At 34.8% G+C, this 14,653-nt stretch overlaps 1 protein-coding gene across 1 annotated transcript in view; it reads left to right on the top strand.

The window, feature by feature from the left end:
* Positions 1-2,165: 2,165 nt before the first annotated feature.
* Positions 2,166-14,653, top strand: part of LOC149789988 (puromycin-sensitive aminopeptidase-like) — a 58,041-nt gene continuing 45,553 nt past the window's right edge. The window contains exons 1-3 of the mRNA XM_089972068.1: positions 2,166-2,622; positions 9,445-9,520; positions 12,525-12,607. Of these exons, the coding sequence (XP_089828194.1) occupies positions 2,254-2,622; positions 9,445-9,520; positions 12,525-12,607 (528 nt within the window). The 5' untranslated portion in view covers positions 2,166-2,253. The remainder of the gene's footprint in view (positions 2,623-9,444; positions 9,521-12,524; positions 12,608-14,653) is intronic.

Here is a 14,653-nt window from a genome sequence, read left to right as displayed (position 1 = left end):
GCAATAATAAACTTGTGCAGACGGACGGACAGATTAAGATCAACCTGCCATTCCATAAGGTCAAATGGTCTAAGACCAATAGATCTAAAAATAGGAATACATGTCATAGAGATTTGTTAGCTGCAAGTTAAGAGTAGATAATGATCGTGATACCTGACAGTGTCAGCTTCTTTTTATATTCTGTATTTTGTTTAAATTAGAGACTGTAGTTGTTTTGTTTGTTTGTCTGCTTGTGTGTTAGTTTTTAGTTTAAAATATTGTACAGTTAACATTTTTACTCGACTTAAATTTGTGCAACTTTAGCGATGAAACAGAAAAGACTACCATAGAAAAGCGCAAATATTTATACTATAGTCAGTTTCCGATGATTATGTGTAGCAAATACACAAAGTGTGCTAGACTGTCGACAAGCTTTTGATTCATCATATCGTTTCTGTACTGATGTCAGTGACAAGATGTGTTGACTGAAAAAACTATGTGCAATATTTAGAGAAAAAGTTTAGTCGATGCAAATACAAATGGGATTCAATTAACTTTAAAACATGACTTTTTTTAATAAGGAAAAGTGTTTTTATGGCAAATACGTTTCTTTTCTTATTTATCGATCCTGGAGAGTGGTTGATATTTTACGGGTGTGCGAGAATGGTGGTGTAACTAATGAAACACCACAAGGCAATATAGTTCGATACCCCCCCCCCCCAATTTGTGTTGATACTCATAGGAGATATATGGGTCTGGTGTCACTTGTTTATTAAAATGGGCAATTTTTCTGCATGCAAATCGTTGAGGAACACACCTGCGTATAGTTCAGATACCTACAGGTAACTGGTTATGCCATATCTAGCGCGAACTCTAAAATGGTCACAGGACAGAATCTCATGCTATTCCATGTTGATTTGCCGGTCGCCAAACACATGAATTTTTTCTTCTTCTGGAAACTGTGTGTACATATCGCCAAACGGACCCTTGGGCCGCAATAGCTCAACAGCCGCAAGATATGCTGGTAATTGTATAAAATGTACACCGATGTGTGCAGACACGAGTGTTGCAGATTTTTGCAGTTAGTATTTAATAGGCGAGATCTTCCCCAAACATCCAGTCAGTATCATTATAGGTGTGTGGCTGATTTATCCGCTTAAAGGAAATAATCACTGACATGCACAAGCATAGCAGTTTATTTAAAATAGCTATGCTAAAATCAAAATATTACAATATGCAAAACGTGACGGGATTCAAACTCTACAAAACTATGTGTTTTTTTTTTTATTTTCTAACCCACCGGTCGGCAACCTATTTCATGTAACGTGCCACCTTTTTTCCCAGATAAATTACAAAATGAACGAGCGCGTGCCACCAGTAAGAGAGTAACACTGTTAAAATTGAGATTTTTGGCGTGCGTGCCACACGAAACCTCTTGACGTGCCAGCTTATGGCACTCGTGCCGTAGGTCGCCGACTCCTGTTCTAACATTTATTAATTGTACACCTTAGGTGAAGAAGATGACGACTATCACCATCTCGTGAATTATCTTACCAACAACGTACGCAATGAATAAAAGTTTATTCAAACCAAGTACTGCAATATCAACAAACTGTTCACACTTAATAAAAATCATCATGTTCACAGTTATTACAATTCATTTCCGTAATTGTAAATGAATACTGGTATATGTCTTTCCATAATATTTTACCATAACATTAATCACGCTGTTAGAAATGACATTGTTGAACTGAAAGGCGTTACACTATGCTCAGAACCCCAATGTAGTCTTTGACGTTTTATAAATAAAATATTCAACACTTGTAATAAACAAACAGTTCGAAACCAAGTACTATGCGCGTAATATTTATGACAAATGTCATGACACAACTTGTACCAAGGACAAATTTTCAACTAACCCGGTCTTCATGAATAAATTACATTCGGAATAATACTGTATTGATTTTTTTCTTCTTATTTTGGTAACGAATGTTATTTTTGGCACGGTTCACTTTAATCTAGATCCTCTGCTGCATATACAAAATCGTATTATTTTCGTATTAAACGTGGTAGTTTTGCTTGTGAACTTGTAACTGAAATCGCGTCAATGAAGAGGTCAATAAGTACTCTCAGTACCATGGCATACTTTGAAGCAAACTATAACTCACAAAAAGCCGCTAGAGGGTTTCGCACGTGTTCGGATTTCGCAAATTTGTGGATGCATTAGTAAACTTCACTAAAAGTTTAGATTTCAGCGAAATACAGTGATTATAAATGCGTAATCTCGTTCGTGAATTTACTTGTATTTTCCGGATTCAAGGCAGTAGATCATTGTTTTCTGCTCGGAATCGGGCTCGCGGACAGGAGAAGCCATTTTACCGGAAACCGGAACTCATTGTTGTGCCGGCAAACGTATCGAGGCATACATTCTACGGGAGAGGATTCTTCTTGTTCCAGAATTCCTTCTCCTGCTCCTTTAATTGTAAAAAATATTTAACGACAGTTGCAGCCAAAGATACAATGCCTGAGAAAAAACCGTTTCAACGCCTTCCCAAAGATGTAGTGCCAACAAATTATGACTTACGTCTGAAACCAAATCTCAAAGCTTTCACGTTTGAAGGGTCAGAAGACATCTCTGTTAAGGTACAGTACACGTGATTCAGGCCGTTGAATTTGAAGAAAATGTAACTTGTTCCCGGCCAAGTGAACTGTCAAAATTTATTGGTTCGACTGTAAAAGGTAGTTGTTTGAAAATATGCTTATTTTATTATTGTGTTCAAAAAGCGTTCACCCGGTATCGACCTGCACTGTTCATGCCCAAACGTGAATCTTAACACTTGAAATATAATATAAAGAGAATATATTAAAACCAGGATAGAAAGTGTTCAGGTATATCTGCTTAATTTTACCGTGGTTGATAAAATATATAAAATATCAAAATCGTTTGGCAGCTGCAGTGTTTCCGAGATTGGCTCCGGCAGTCCGTCTTTGGTCACGTGACGTACCAGAGGCATGTGACAATTAGGCTCTGTATAGAAATTGATAATTTATGGTGTCTTAGTATTAGTATTATCATTATTATTATCATTTGTATCTCTGATATATTCCATTGCATTCAAAAGAATATTGACTTCATTAAGAACAACATATTTAATTTTGTTGAAGTTCAAATAAAATTTGTAATAAAAACATATAAAATTAATAACAGAAATAAAATAAAAATAAGAAAGAATGTATTTAATTTTGTTAAAGTTATATTAATAAATTTTTTAGTGTAAAGATATGCTGACTTTCTTTAAATTATTTTTAATTTAACATTTTCCCACTGTTATATTAAAAGGATCCAGTAAAGAATTTCATAATATATAGTTTTTATTGGGTTTATTTTATATAATATGATACAAGAAGTGCATGTTACTGTAACAAAATTATTTGCTGTCTCAGAATATGCCTGCTGTGTGTTTATTTCTATAATAAAAAGGTAAGCAGCTGGCAAATGCATAGTGGCTTCAGCTTGAACTGCTAACACTCTTTCCAGGACCACAAACCTGAGGCAGTTGTGGCCTTAGTTAAAATTGGACATTTTCATTGTCTTTTCTTTGATTAAATCTCATTTAACAGAAATTTCTTAATTGCCACAAAATACTTTCATGGTCAAGGAGCACTAGTAAAACAGTTCATAATATCAAGATCTCAAAATGGGCACACAATGTCCTGAGAAAAATCATGTAAAAATGTACCATATCTTTAAATATAATAATTTTATTGAAAAACAAAAGCAAAATCTGCATCATGATTGGTTTTCATTAGTTTATTTATAAACATTTTATAAATAGTGAATATGCATTTGAAAAAAAAGAAATATATATACAGATGCATATATTAATAAATGATCTACACCTTGTCCTAATTGTCACATTTAAGTTGTATGAGATATGGCCTTTTTTTTCTGGGGCACAAACCACTGAGGAACTTCCGGAAGTAAACAAAATGAAAGCTTGCAAAGAAATAAAGACATTTTTCTAAAAAATGAGTAAGTGAAGTAGATATAGTTGAACACTTTCTATGGTGTTTTTATTTTTTTTAATGTGTTATAAAGTGAGTCCTAAAATTATTTTTGAGAGCACAGACCATCCCAGTTAGAGCTGTTTAGGGGTGGAAGCAGAGTATGAAATGAACATGATGTCACATAAAATGCCAAATTATCAACAAGAGCAGAAGAAATAAAAAAAAAATTATTTACATATTTACAGTCTTGATGAGTCAGTAATGTTTTCGATCCAGTTATTCGCTGAAGAGGTAATATGAGCACTTGAAATTTCTCTCCACATTACTTGAATATCAGCAGTATAAGGTGTTCATTGGGGTTGATGCTTCTGCTGTGTTAATTTCCATTGGGGTTGATGCTTCTGCTGTGAGTAAAATACTGGGTTGAAACCATAACGTTTCCATTTTTCCAGAAGTCATCTTGATCAGATGTTGTTTTGCTTATAGTGCACTTAAGCATGGTAAGTATTTGGATTTTTTTTAATTATGCATATCACAGTCAGTAGACTGCTCCTCCACTGTCTTAACTCTGAATATTTATTTCTTCAGTAGTTATATTTTTATAACTGTTTGACCGCTCCAGTGGCCTAAGGTTACAGCATCCTCCATGGATGCTTGAGGTTGTAGGTTTGGACACTGGCCAAGTCATTCCAAAGACTTATTAAAAAAATGGTACTAGCAGCTCACTTAGCTCTCAGCATTAGGAGGGTAGTGTTAGGACTGGCCAGCTTGGTGTCAGGATAATGTGACTGGGTGGGACATGATGCCACATGTCTGCTGCATGATGTCTCAGTGCTAGACATCAATACAAATTGTTGAGTGATCTGAACCCTTGTCATCAGAGAATAATTTCATTGAAGGTTCGGACATTTTACAGTGATATCGGAGTGCTGAAGTGAGTACAAAAAAGCAGATGTTTGATTGAACTATTAGCAGTACAGTGATATGCCACCCTTTTATTGTTACATCATAACACAGCTTTTTGTCCAGTTTTTTCTGGATCTTACCTATTGGTTGGCCTGATATAAAAGTACCTGCACACTTATTTTATTGCATGGACTTCCTGGGGCTATTATATAATGACCCAGTGAGGAATATTGACCACTGAGCAGCCAGATCAACTTAACTGTATAATTACCACTTGAAGTTATCTGTGGTACAAATTCTGTACAAATGACACTTGCAAATAAAATAGTTTTGTAGCATGCAACAACATAATCACTTATGATTTGTACTTTAATACTTAATGTGAGCCACCACTCCATTGGCCTAGTAGTTAGAGCATCTGCTTCGGATGCGAGAGGTCATGGGTTTGATCCCCAGCCAAGTCATACCAAAGACTTATAAAAACCAAAACCTTATAAAAATGGTACTAAAAGCTGCCTCATTTGGTGCTCAGCATTAAGAGGATACTGTTAGGACTGGTCATCCTGTGTCAGGATAATGTGACTGGGTGGGACATCATGCTACATGTCTGTGGCATGATGTCCCAGTGCTAGACATCACTGTAAACTGCCACACTGCAAACATCATAGTGATATGACTGAAAAATTGTGAAAAGCTACGTTAAAAATTCAAATCATACACACACATTTAACGTGAGCTTGTACCAGACAAAATCATTTTTATATGGTGCTCAAATGATTTTTACTTCATTTTGTATTGACTTAGAAGTTAGAAATTGCTTTAGTATTGAGGATTTAAGGATATTAATAATTTCTTAAATGTGTAGGGAGGAAAATAGATGTGTAGTCAAGTGCTATAATTATTCTAATTTAGGTGGCCTTTATATCCCCTTTCAGTTGTCTGGCTTTTGTATTGCATTTAAAGCTTTTAAGATTTCTATAGCACCAACATTTGCTTTACGTTTTGAATTAAGAAAATTGCACATGCTTTTAAAATATTAGAACTAATATTCTAGTTTTTACCAAAAAAAAGGTTTAATGTTCCTGTTTATTATGTCATGATCTTTTTGAACTAATTATTTGATTTCATTGTAACATTCACTTTTACGGTAGAAGATTTCGTGCAAGTCACACAACAAAATCATTGATGGAAGAAAATGGAAAGAGCTGAGGATTATATAACAGAAACTGATATATTATTAATTATCCTGTGAACAATATATTTGTCATGGTTTGCTGATCTGAAGGCACAAGTAAAGAGTAAGGCTAACATAACCTTGGAACTGAATACCAGAAGAAAGATAGCATCTGCCATGTCTAAACATGTTCTCAGTCAGTGATCAGAATGGGTTTGGAGCAAGTAATGAGAACAAAGCTGAACATATCAGTTCTTTGGCTATGTAATTGTTAGCAAAGTATCAGATTTTAAAAATAAAAAAAAGCAACAGATAATAGTGCCCTGGTATGTGTCTTAACTTTAGGAACATTAAAACTTATAAAAAATGAACATGACCAATGGTTGATGATAAAATTACTCCAGCATCTTATGTTTTGATAATTTCATATGAGGCTAAGTACCTGTTCTTTTGTCTCTGAAGAAAACAATCTTTGTTTTCTGTTGATGAAACAAGGTACAGTTTATCTAAAGACAGTAATCATACTAATGTTCATGCCAAGGTATATTTATACTTGATTCAGCCAAGAGCTCAGTCATGATGCCTGTGCATGTGAAGATTTGTCCTAAGCTATAGTGTAGTGATCTAGAACATCTATCATAACACAGTGATAATAATTAGCTGAGGTTTGGATCTTGTCTCGGAGTATGGGAATTGGCATCCACTTTGTGAATAAAATGTAAGATTGATTCGGATTATTCAGAGTGTATAAAGTGGACATAATTGATCGAATATCAAGTATTTGCTCCATTTTCATTAATAAGAATAGACAGATAAGAGGGTAAGTGTTAAGGTCATATGAGTGCCTTTTTTTGTTTTATACGATGCAATGAATAAGAGTTAAATTGTGCTTAGATTATTGTTTTTTTTGCAACTAATTAAAAACCGAAGAGATAAACAAAAACAAAACGTTATTAAATGTGGTTCTTCTCTACATGATATCAATATGATCAATGCCTTTGGTATTCATGTTAAGGTATTTTGGTTTACATCACCATTCCCTTTGATATGAATTATAGCAGGGTATGAAGCTTTTAGAAAAATCACTGTTTTGGCTGTAACCCTAAACTGCCCACCAAGACAGGACCTCCCGACCTTCAGGCTTTGATATGATTTCTTTGGCTGACCATTCATGACCCTACTAAGGACAATCCTTAACTTGGATTTGGGTCGCGACCTGAGTTTGCAACCACTGGTTTATAGGTTTATTGTAATCTTCATGAAACTTGCCTATGAGATATTGCACCTTTTTGTGTTGCAATGATTAGGTATATTTTTATGTATTTAGAAATAGTTGTCTGATTTTTGTTCATTGTCATATTTACTTGAAACTTTTAATTTTGGGAGTTCTTCGAATGAACTATCTTAGATTTAATGTTTGCTGAGTTGGAAGCAGCACCTAAATTTGAATAATGATGGTTCAAGTAATACAGTTCATGTAGGCATGCGATTCCAACTATTTCAGTTATAGAAGTCATTTGAGAGAGTTTCATTCCACATACTTTAAATGGCAGTTCAGTTTATTGCATTGCTTATTGAGCAATATTACCTGCTAGATGTAACTTCCCAATGAAATGCATCTTGACCATGCTTAGAACCCATCTGCCATTGTTATAAACCATATCAGTCGATAATTTTCTTCTAGATTTTTTTTTATGACAGCAGTGGTATAGATCTTTAGAAAAATCAGGAATGGATTCACTTTGGTAAAACTATATTACCATTTTGTATTTAATTTATGAATAGAAATTAATATTAAAAGATTGATAAAGGCACCTACATGATGACGTTGACGTATACTTTGGGAAAGGATAGAAATAAAACTTACTGTGAGTAATTGATATCAATAATTGACAGTTAATTATGCTAATAGATCCAGACCAGCTGGGCTAGTTTGCAAAAGGCCTTCTAAAATAATCTCAATAAAAACACAGGATGGCCAGTCATTGTTGCAGAAATTGAAATAAAACATCCAATTTTAAAATGAGCTGGTTAACTTGAGACTTTCCATTGAGATAGTAACTGTTGTTGTTGTTGTAGGCTTTTCAGCACAGGATATGCTATACATGGCGGCCAGTATAAATGGTGGAGGAAGAAAGCTGGGAAACCCCAGAAAGAATCATTGACCCACGAGAAGCTACTGGCAAGCTTTCTCACATTCCCACATTGACTGAACAGAGACTTGAACCCAGGCAGACAGAGTTGAGATGGCAGTTATCCATAATGGTGATTGCTTTAAACCACTCGGTCAGTCAGGGCACTGAGATATTTTATCCAAACATTCTCAGGTTGTATGTCCAGAATACAAATCGCTGAGCCAACATGAATCATGATAATAACCTGAAAAACATATTTCTGATCCTGATCATTTTCAGAAGCTTTACAACTGGGTATAACAAGTCTGTTTAGAAAAAGAATGTCTGAATTCCATAATCATATTTTATGTATTTTGGAGGTAAGATAATTTCATTATAAGGCAGCCTGAGAAAGGTTGAAACGTTTTACTTAGTAAGTGCATATTTATGATTTTTGGCTGAACTTTACTTTGAAATGTGAAGGATAATATGATGGTAAAAATAAAAACATTTAACAATTGGACATTTGAATTTGAAGTCTCTGCATCAAGATCTTTCAAGTGCTTTTAGAAAGAATTATGCATTTTGTTCTTTCTATTCCTCATAATAATAATTATAATATCATAATAATGGTAATTTATCCTGATGATATTATAATATATTACAGTAATAGCAATAATATATCATAATGATAAAATATCATGATAACATTATGTCCTAATAATGATAACATGATAATATCATGTGCACTTCTGTAGTCTTGGGAGATTAAGAATGGTTCATGATTTAAAAAAATGGATCAATCTGGACTTTTCAGGAGCAGATGTTGGTAAAATTGAGAATTGGCTTGATTTTTAAAAACAGTTTAGATCAGAGTTGGGCCCATTTACATTAGGATATTGATCTATTTTCACCTCCAGGGACCTCTATAAAACCCTTTGTAGCAGTTCTAATTTATTTTGTATTCTGAGTAAAAAAAAACTTTATGTTGCACTACAATTGGGCCAGTATAAGCCTCAAAATATACAGGAATGGAAACTCAAATATACAGGAATGGAAACTCAAATATACAGGAATGGAAACTCAAATATTCAGGAATGGAAATATTTTTATCGGTTCATGCAGGAAAAAATATTTGCTTTTGACATGTTTTGCACAAGTGAACCTGTAACTGTTACAAATCTTGCTAGAAACATTCATTTGGAATTTGAATATTTTCAGGGACTGTATATAAAAATTATTTGCATATATTTCAAATTACAGGTGAAGCATGCTACAGATTCTGTTACCCTGAACAGTGAAGAGATAGAAGTGCAGAATGCTTCATACAAATCTGATGGTAATAAATTTAATGATTAAGATTTGGATTGCTTTTCTTTTTGTCAGTTTGCAAGTGTTAATAGATCATACCACATACCGTATTGATGACTCTGATGCTAGCTTGGTTTGGTTTTTGTCTCACATGTGATGTTAGGGCAAGACATAGGTGTTACCATTTTAACCCTTTACCTCATGTGGTCTGTGGCTGTGTAGGCAGTTGTTGTACATGTACCAAAGTCCTACATTGTTGTTTGCTATAAATAGAACACCTGTTACCTGTTACACTCGATACACGTAGGCCTGCCTGTTAAATATAGAGTAGTTTAGTACATGTAAAGTTCAACCTAATTTTTAAACATCTGACCCTATTTGCTATGCATTTATTAATAAAATGGTTTGACATTAAAATCAGATCTTTATAGCTGTATAATTATTTTTCATGGAAGAATTTTTCACATGCTTTAAAATCTTGAGAGAACTGATTCGTCCATTTACTATCAAGTCAGTCAAGCAATGTGACCAACCGTAGCAGACATTTCTCATCCTCAGAATCTACCATCTCTTAGTCTACGTCTGCATCTCTAAATCATCTGAATTTAATAAATTATCAAAATTCGGTGTTGCCTACATTAACATCAGAGCCTATATCTGACTGATTGAAGTTTTCATAGTTGTGATTTTAACCACCCAAAATCTAAAGGGTACTGAACAAAATGCTCAGCCTTCATTTTGGAGAGTGGAGAATCTGACCCAGTTACGTTAACACGTTAAACCCTGGAGCTTATTGTCATTTCGCCTGAAAATCGAGTAGGAAACACATTTTGAAAGCTATTTCTGAATAGCCTCGAAAACACGAAATCACCAGTCATCTTTCAATAACATACTACCTAGATGTGTTAGAAACATCGTTTTTCATTGGCTATTTGACTCGTGCATGAGCCGAAGGGTAAAAGTTGTATTTTTTGGTTGCTAATCTGAGCTATTATTTTTGTATGGAGACCACTCTTTATTCCAAATGCCCATCTTATCCTACATTTTGTAAAGGCTCATCTGTTTGCAGTTCATACCGGTTTGCTTTAGATCTGAGACCAAAAAGTCTAAAATCTGGACGCAAAATCGGGGTCTGACCATGAGTGAATTTTGGGTTTTAAAAAAGTCTGTATTTTGTAGTGCAGCTAGATATTCCAGATTATTTGGTATCATTGTAGAGCTACATCTGTCTACCTTTCTGTAATACTACTGACTTTGGTGTATCGTGCATGACAAGGATGCTACAGAGCTCGGCAGTAGGCTACTATCTCCAGCCCCGTTAAGTCATTGCTAGGGGTTAATGTGTTAAATAGCAGATTGTGACTAGATCCTGAATAGAAACCATGTGGTGTGATGTATTGGACATTTACTTTACTGCCAGTAGAATCAAATAGATGGCTCAAATAGGCTGATTTTTAGAGTAGGCATCCAAACATGCTTCAGTGGGATAGTGCAGAAGTGCCCAAACACACATGCATGCAAATCTAGTAGAGGCATCTATCACTGCTTCCATGAGAATGGGGTAGAGGTGTCCATATAGGCTTACAGGAGGTAAATGGTTAACAGCAGTGTTGTTGACATCAATTTTTTTTGTTTTTTTGTTAGCTCAGTTCAGCTGACACGTTTTGCATGGACTGATATGATACTTAATGGGTGTTATTATCATAGAAGATACTACTTGTCACATGTAAAAAGAGGTCTCAGTGACCTACTTGTAATACTTCAGTGATTAAATTTTGGTTTTGCATTTACATGAAGCTCAGTTTCTCTGATGCTTTTTGTATGCACTGACATGAAACTTATTGGGTGTGTTTTAATGATAGAATGTTTGGCTATCACATGCAAGAAGAGGTCACAATGGCCTATTTATAATGCTCCATTGATTACATTTAGCTTTTGCATTTTTATGTAGACATTTTTCTGTGACACTGTGGTATGTACAATGCATTACCCAATCACATTACCAAGAGAGCTAAAACTTTCTTGCAAACCCAGCCTTCCCAGGCTAACAACTTTTAGCAAGTTTTGTGAATGTTTACAGCCAGTGACCCACACCTTATCATTTTCACCTGCAAACAATGCAGAATGAATTATTGCCATTTGTCTTAAACTGATAAAATTTCACCCTCTGGTTAATGGCTTGAACACTTTCTCAAAGCAGGTTCTTTAGTCACTTGTCACTAATGTCTATAATCGTAAAATAAGGGAAAATAATTCATGAATAGTAAGAAAAAAGAAAGGAGAAAATGAATTTTGTTTTCCAGTAACATTCCTCTATATTGATTTTCTTTTCTTACCATTACCCTATACACAGAAGCTTCATGAGATTTAAACCTCAGTAAATGCAAATTCAATGAAATGGACTCATTTTCTTGTCAGTTTCATTTTCATTAAAGGAACTCTAATTCGTTAAACCCAAACCCCTATGTTCTGAAAAAATGAATTTTTTGTCCCACAAGTAACAAAATAAAACTCATAAAACCGAAACTCACTCAGAGCAAATGCCCAGTCATTGGTCTTTAAGCTGCAGAGGGAAATAAACTCCACAAAGATACAGTAAGATGCAATGAAATCCAAATTATCATGGGTAACTATTGAAAAATTGATTCGTTCTTGGTGTTTTGTCAAAATGTAAAACATTTTGGACATTAGTTTTTGGACATTTCAATTTTATCCGAAGGGTTTTCATCTTGTACAGGTTGCCAAGTAGCTCCTAAATACTAATATCAAAAAGTCTTGTATGTCCAAAGTTGTAAACTAGATATTTATATTTTTATTTAAAATAGTTACATTGTCTAACTTTTAAAGAATAACCATTCAGGTTGCCATCTTGAAAAAAATGGTGTAATGTGTATATGCCTATAAATATGTACTGACTTTTTATTTTTTGGTACCTATGGAACGTATTACTAATGTATGTTTAGTCATCATATTTAAGGGTTATAGCATGATGGGCTATATTTTTGTCTACAATAAGTAAATATCTTTTCCAGGTTCTGATGATCTCATTCAGGGGCAAGTCACTTACAACAAAGAAGAGGAAACAATCAAAATTTCCTTCCCATCTAAGCTTGAGGTAAGTTGTACTTAGTTTTTAAACCACTCTGATGGCCTAGTGGTTAGAGCATCTGCCTCGAATGCGGGAGGTCGTGGGTTCAATCCTCGGCCGAGTCATACCAAAGACTTTAAAAAATGGTGCTAACAGCTGCCTCGCTTGGCACTCAGCATGATACCCCAGTGCTAGACATCACTATAAACTGCCACACCGCAGACATCATAGCGATTTGACTGAAAAATTGTTAAAGCTACGTTAAAAATCCAAATCACACACACACACACACACACACACACACTCAATATCTTAATCATTGTTGCCTACATCAATATCTAAGCCTATATCTTACTTAATGAAGCCTTCAAAGCCGTATTCTAATCATCAAGACCAGAAAAAAATGCTGAGCTGAAAATCTGTGGCCTCCATTTTGGAGATTGGAGAATCATACCCAGTTCCTTGAAATAGCAGACATAGGACTATATCTTAAATAGAAACCATAGCGCAGGTGGCCGAGTGGTCTAAGATGCTAACCATTACAAATCACCAGCATCAAACCACCATCCATGTGGGTTTGGGTCTCACAATCAGACAGAGTGGGTATGTGAGATATCTTGCCATTAGCTTTCCACAGGTCAGTCATTTTTCCAGGTTCTTCCTCCACCAGTCATACACTTTGAAACATTTGGGTCACACACTCAGAGTAAACTCTTTTGCCTACTTTTAGCATTAAACCAGTTCTGTTTGCAGTTTTATTCCTATATTTGGATAATATATCTGAATATAAAGCTTATTTAGAACTTTGCAGAAAGAAACATATTTTTATGGCACATGGACAGTAAGTTAGAATTCTTGGTATCAAATTTATTGTAAGTAGGCTTTGATGGATTTGAGATTGGACAGCAAGCCAGAATGCTGTCAAATTAATTGTAAGACAGCTATTAGGGATTTAAGACTGGACAGCAAGCCAGAAGCTGTCAAATTCATTGTAAGACAGCTATTAGGGATTTAAAACTGGACAGCAAGCCAGAATACTGTTAAATTCATTGTAAGACAGCTATTAGGGATTTAAAACTGGACAGCAAGCCAGAATACTGTTAAATTCATTGTAAGACAGCTGTTAGGGATTTAAGACTGGACAGCAATCCAGAATACTGTCAAATTCATTGTAAGACAGCTATTAGGGATTTAAGACTGGACAGCAAGCCAGAATGCTGTCAAATTCATTGTAAGACAGCTATTAGGGATTTAAAACTGGACAGCAAGCCAAAATGCTGTCAAATTCATTGTAAGACAGCTATTATGGATTTAAGACTGGACAGCAAGCCAGAATACTGTCAAATTCATTGTAAGACAGCTATTAGGGATTTAAGACTGGACAGCAAGCCAGAATGCTGTCAAATTCATTGTAAGACAGCTATTATGGATTTAAAACTGGACAGCAAGCCAGAATATTGTCAAATTCATTGTGAGACAGTTACTATGGACTTACGACTGGACAGCAAGCCAGAATAATCTGTCAAATTCTCATAAGAAAGATATGATGGATTTAATGTTGTGGCTGAGATTTTTATTTCTCCAGATTGGAATTTCTTGTAGACAAAATGGCATGGGAGCATTTTCTTGGTAGATCCATTGTATGGAAGAGCTAGAATTGTTTTGCATTAAAAAGGCATACAGTGGAAAGTGCTTTTTAGGAGTTAAAAACTCTACTCAGCTTGGTTGAGTAGTATAACCATCAAGTTTTAAATGCCTATCAGCTTATCACATTATGTCTGTCAGTCCATATGTTTATGTACCCATTTGTCTCCCTTTATATTCCCTGTTGTGTTTCTGTGGATTAATTTGATTTTGCCACCATCAGCCTATGAACCTTTTGTATTGTTGTTTCTGTCAGAAAAAAAGAGCATGTTTGGATTTCATTGTTAAAAATATTGCTGATAGGTGATAACGGTGATGTGAATAATAGTAAGGTAAGATTGCAGGTGGGAAAATATATTGTAACAATATGATTGTAGATGAGAAAGCATGTGATATTGTCACTTGCCTGTATTAAATAGAGTACTATAA

The sequence above is a fragment of the Sinohyriopsis cumingii genome, chromosome 10 (genome assembly GCF_028554795.1).
Source record: "Sinohyriopsis cumingii isolate HCF-2022 chromosome 10, ASM2855479v2, whole genome shotgun sequence".
NCBI classification, from domain to species: domain Eukaryota; kingdom Metazoa; phylum Mollusca; class Bivalvia; order Unionida; family Unionidae; genus Sinohyriopsis; species Sinohyriopsis cumingii.
Note: the sequence above shows the minus strand (reverse complement) of the source record. Positions and strands in the feature narration are given on the sequence as shown.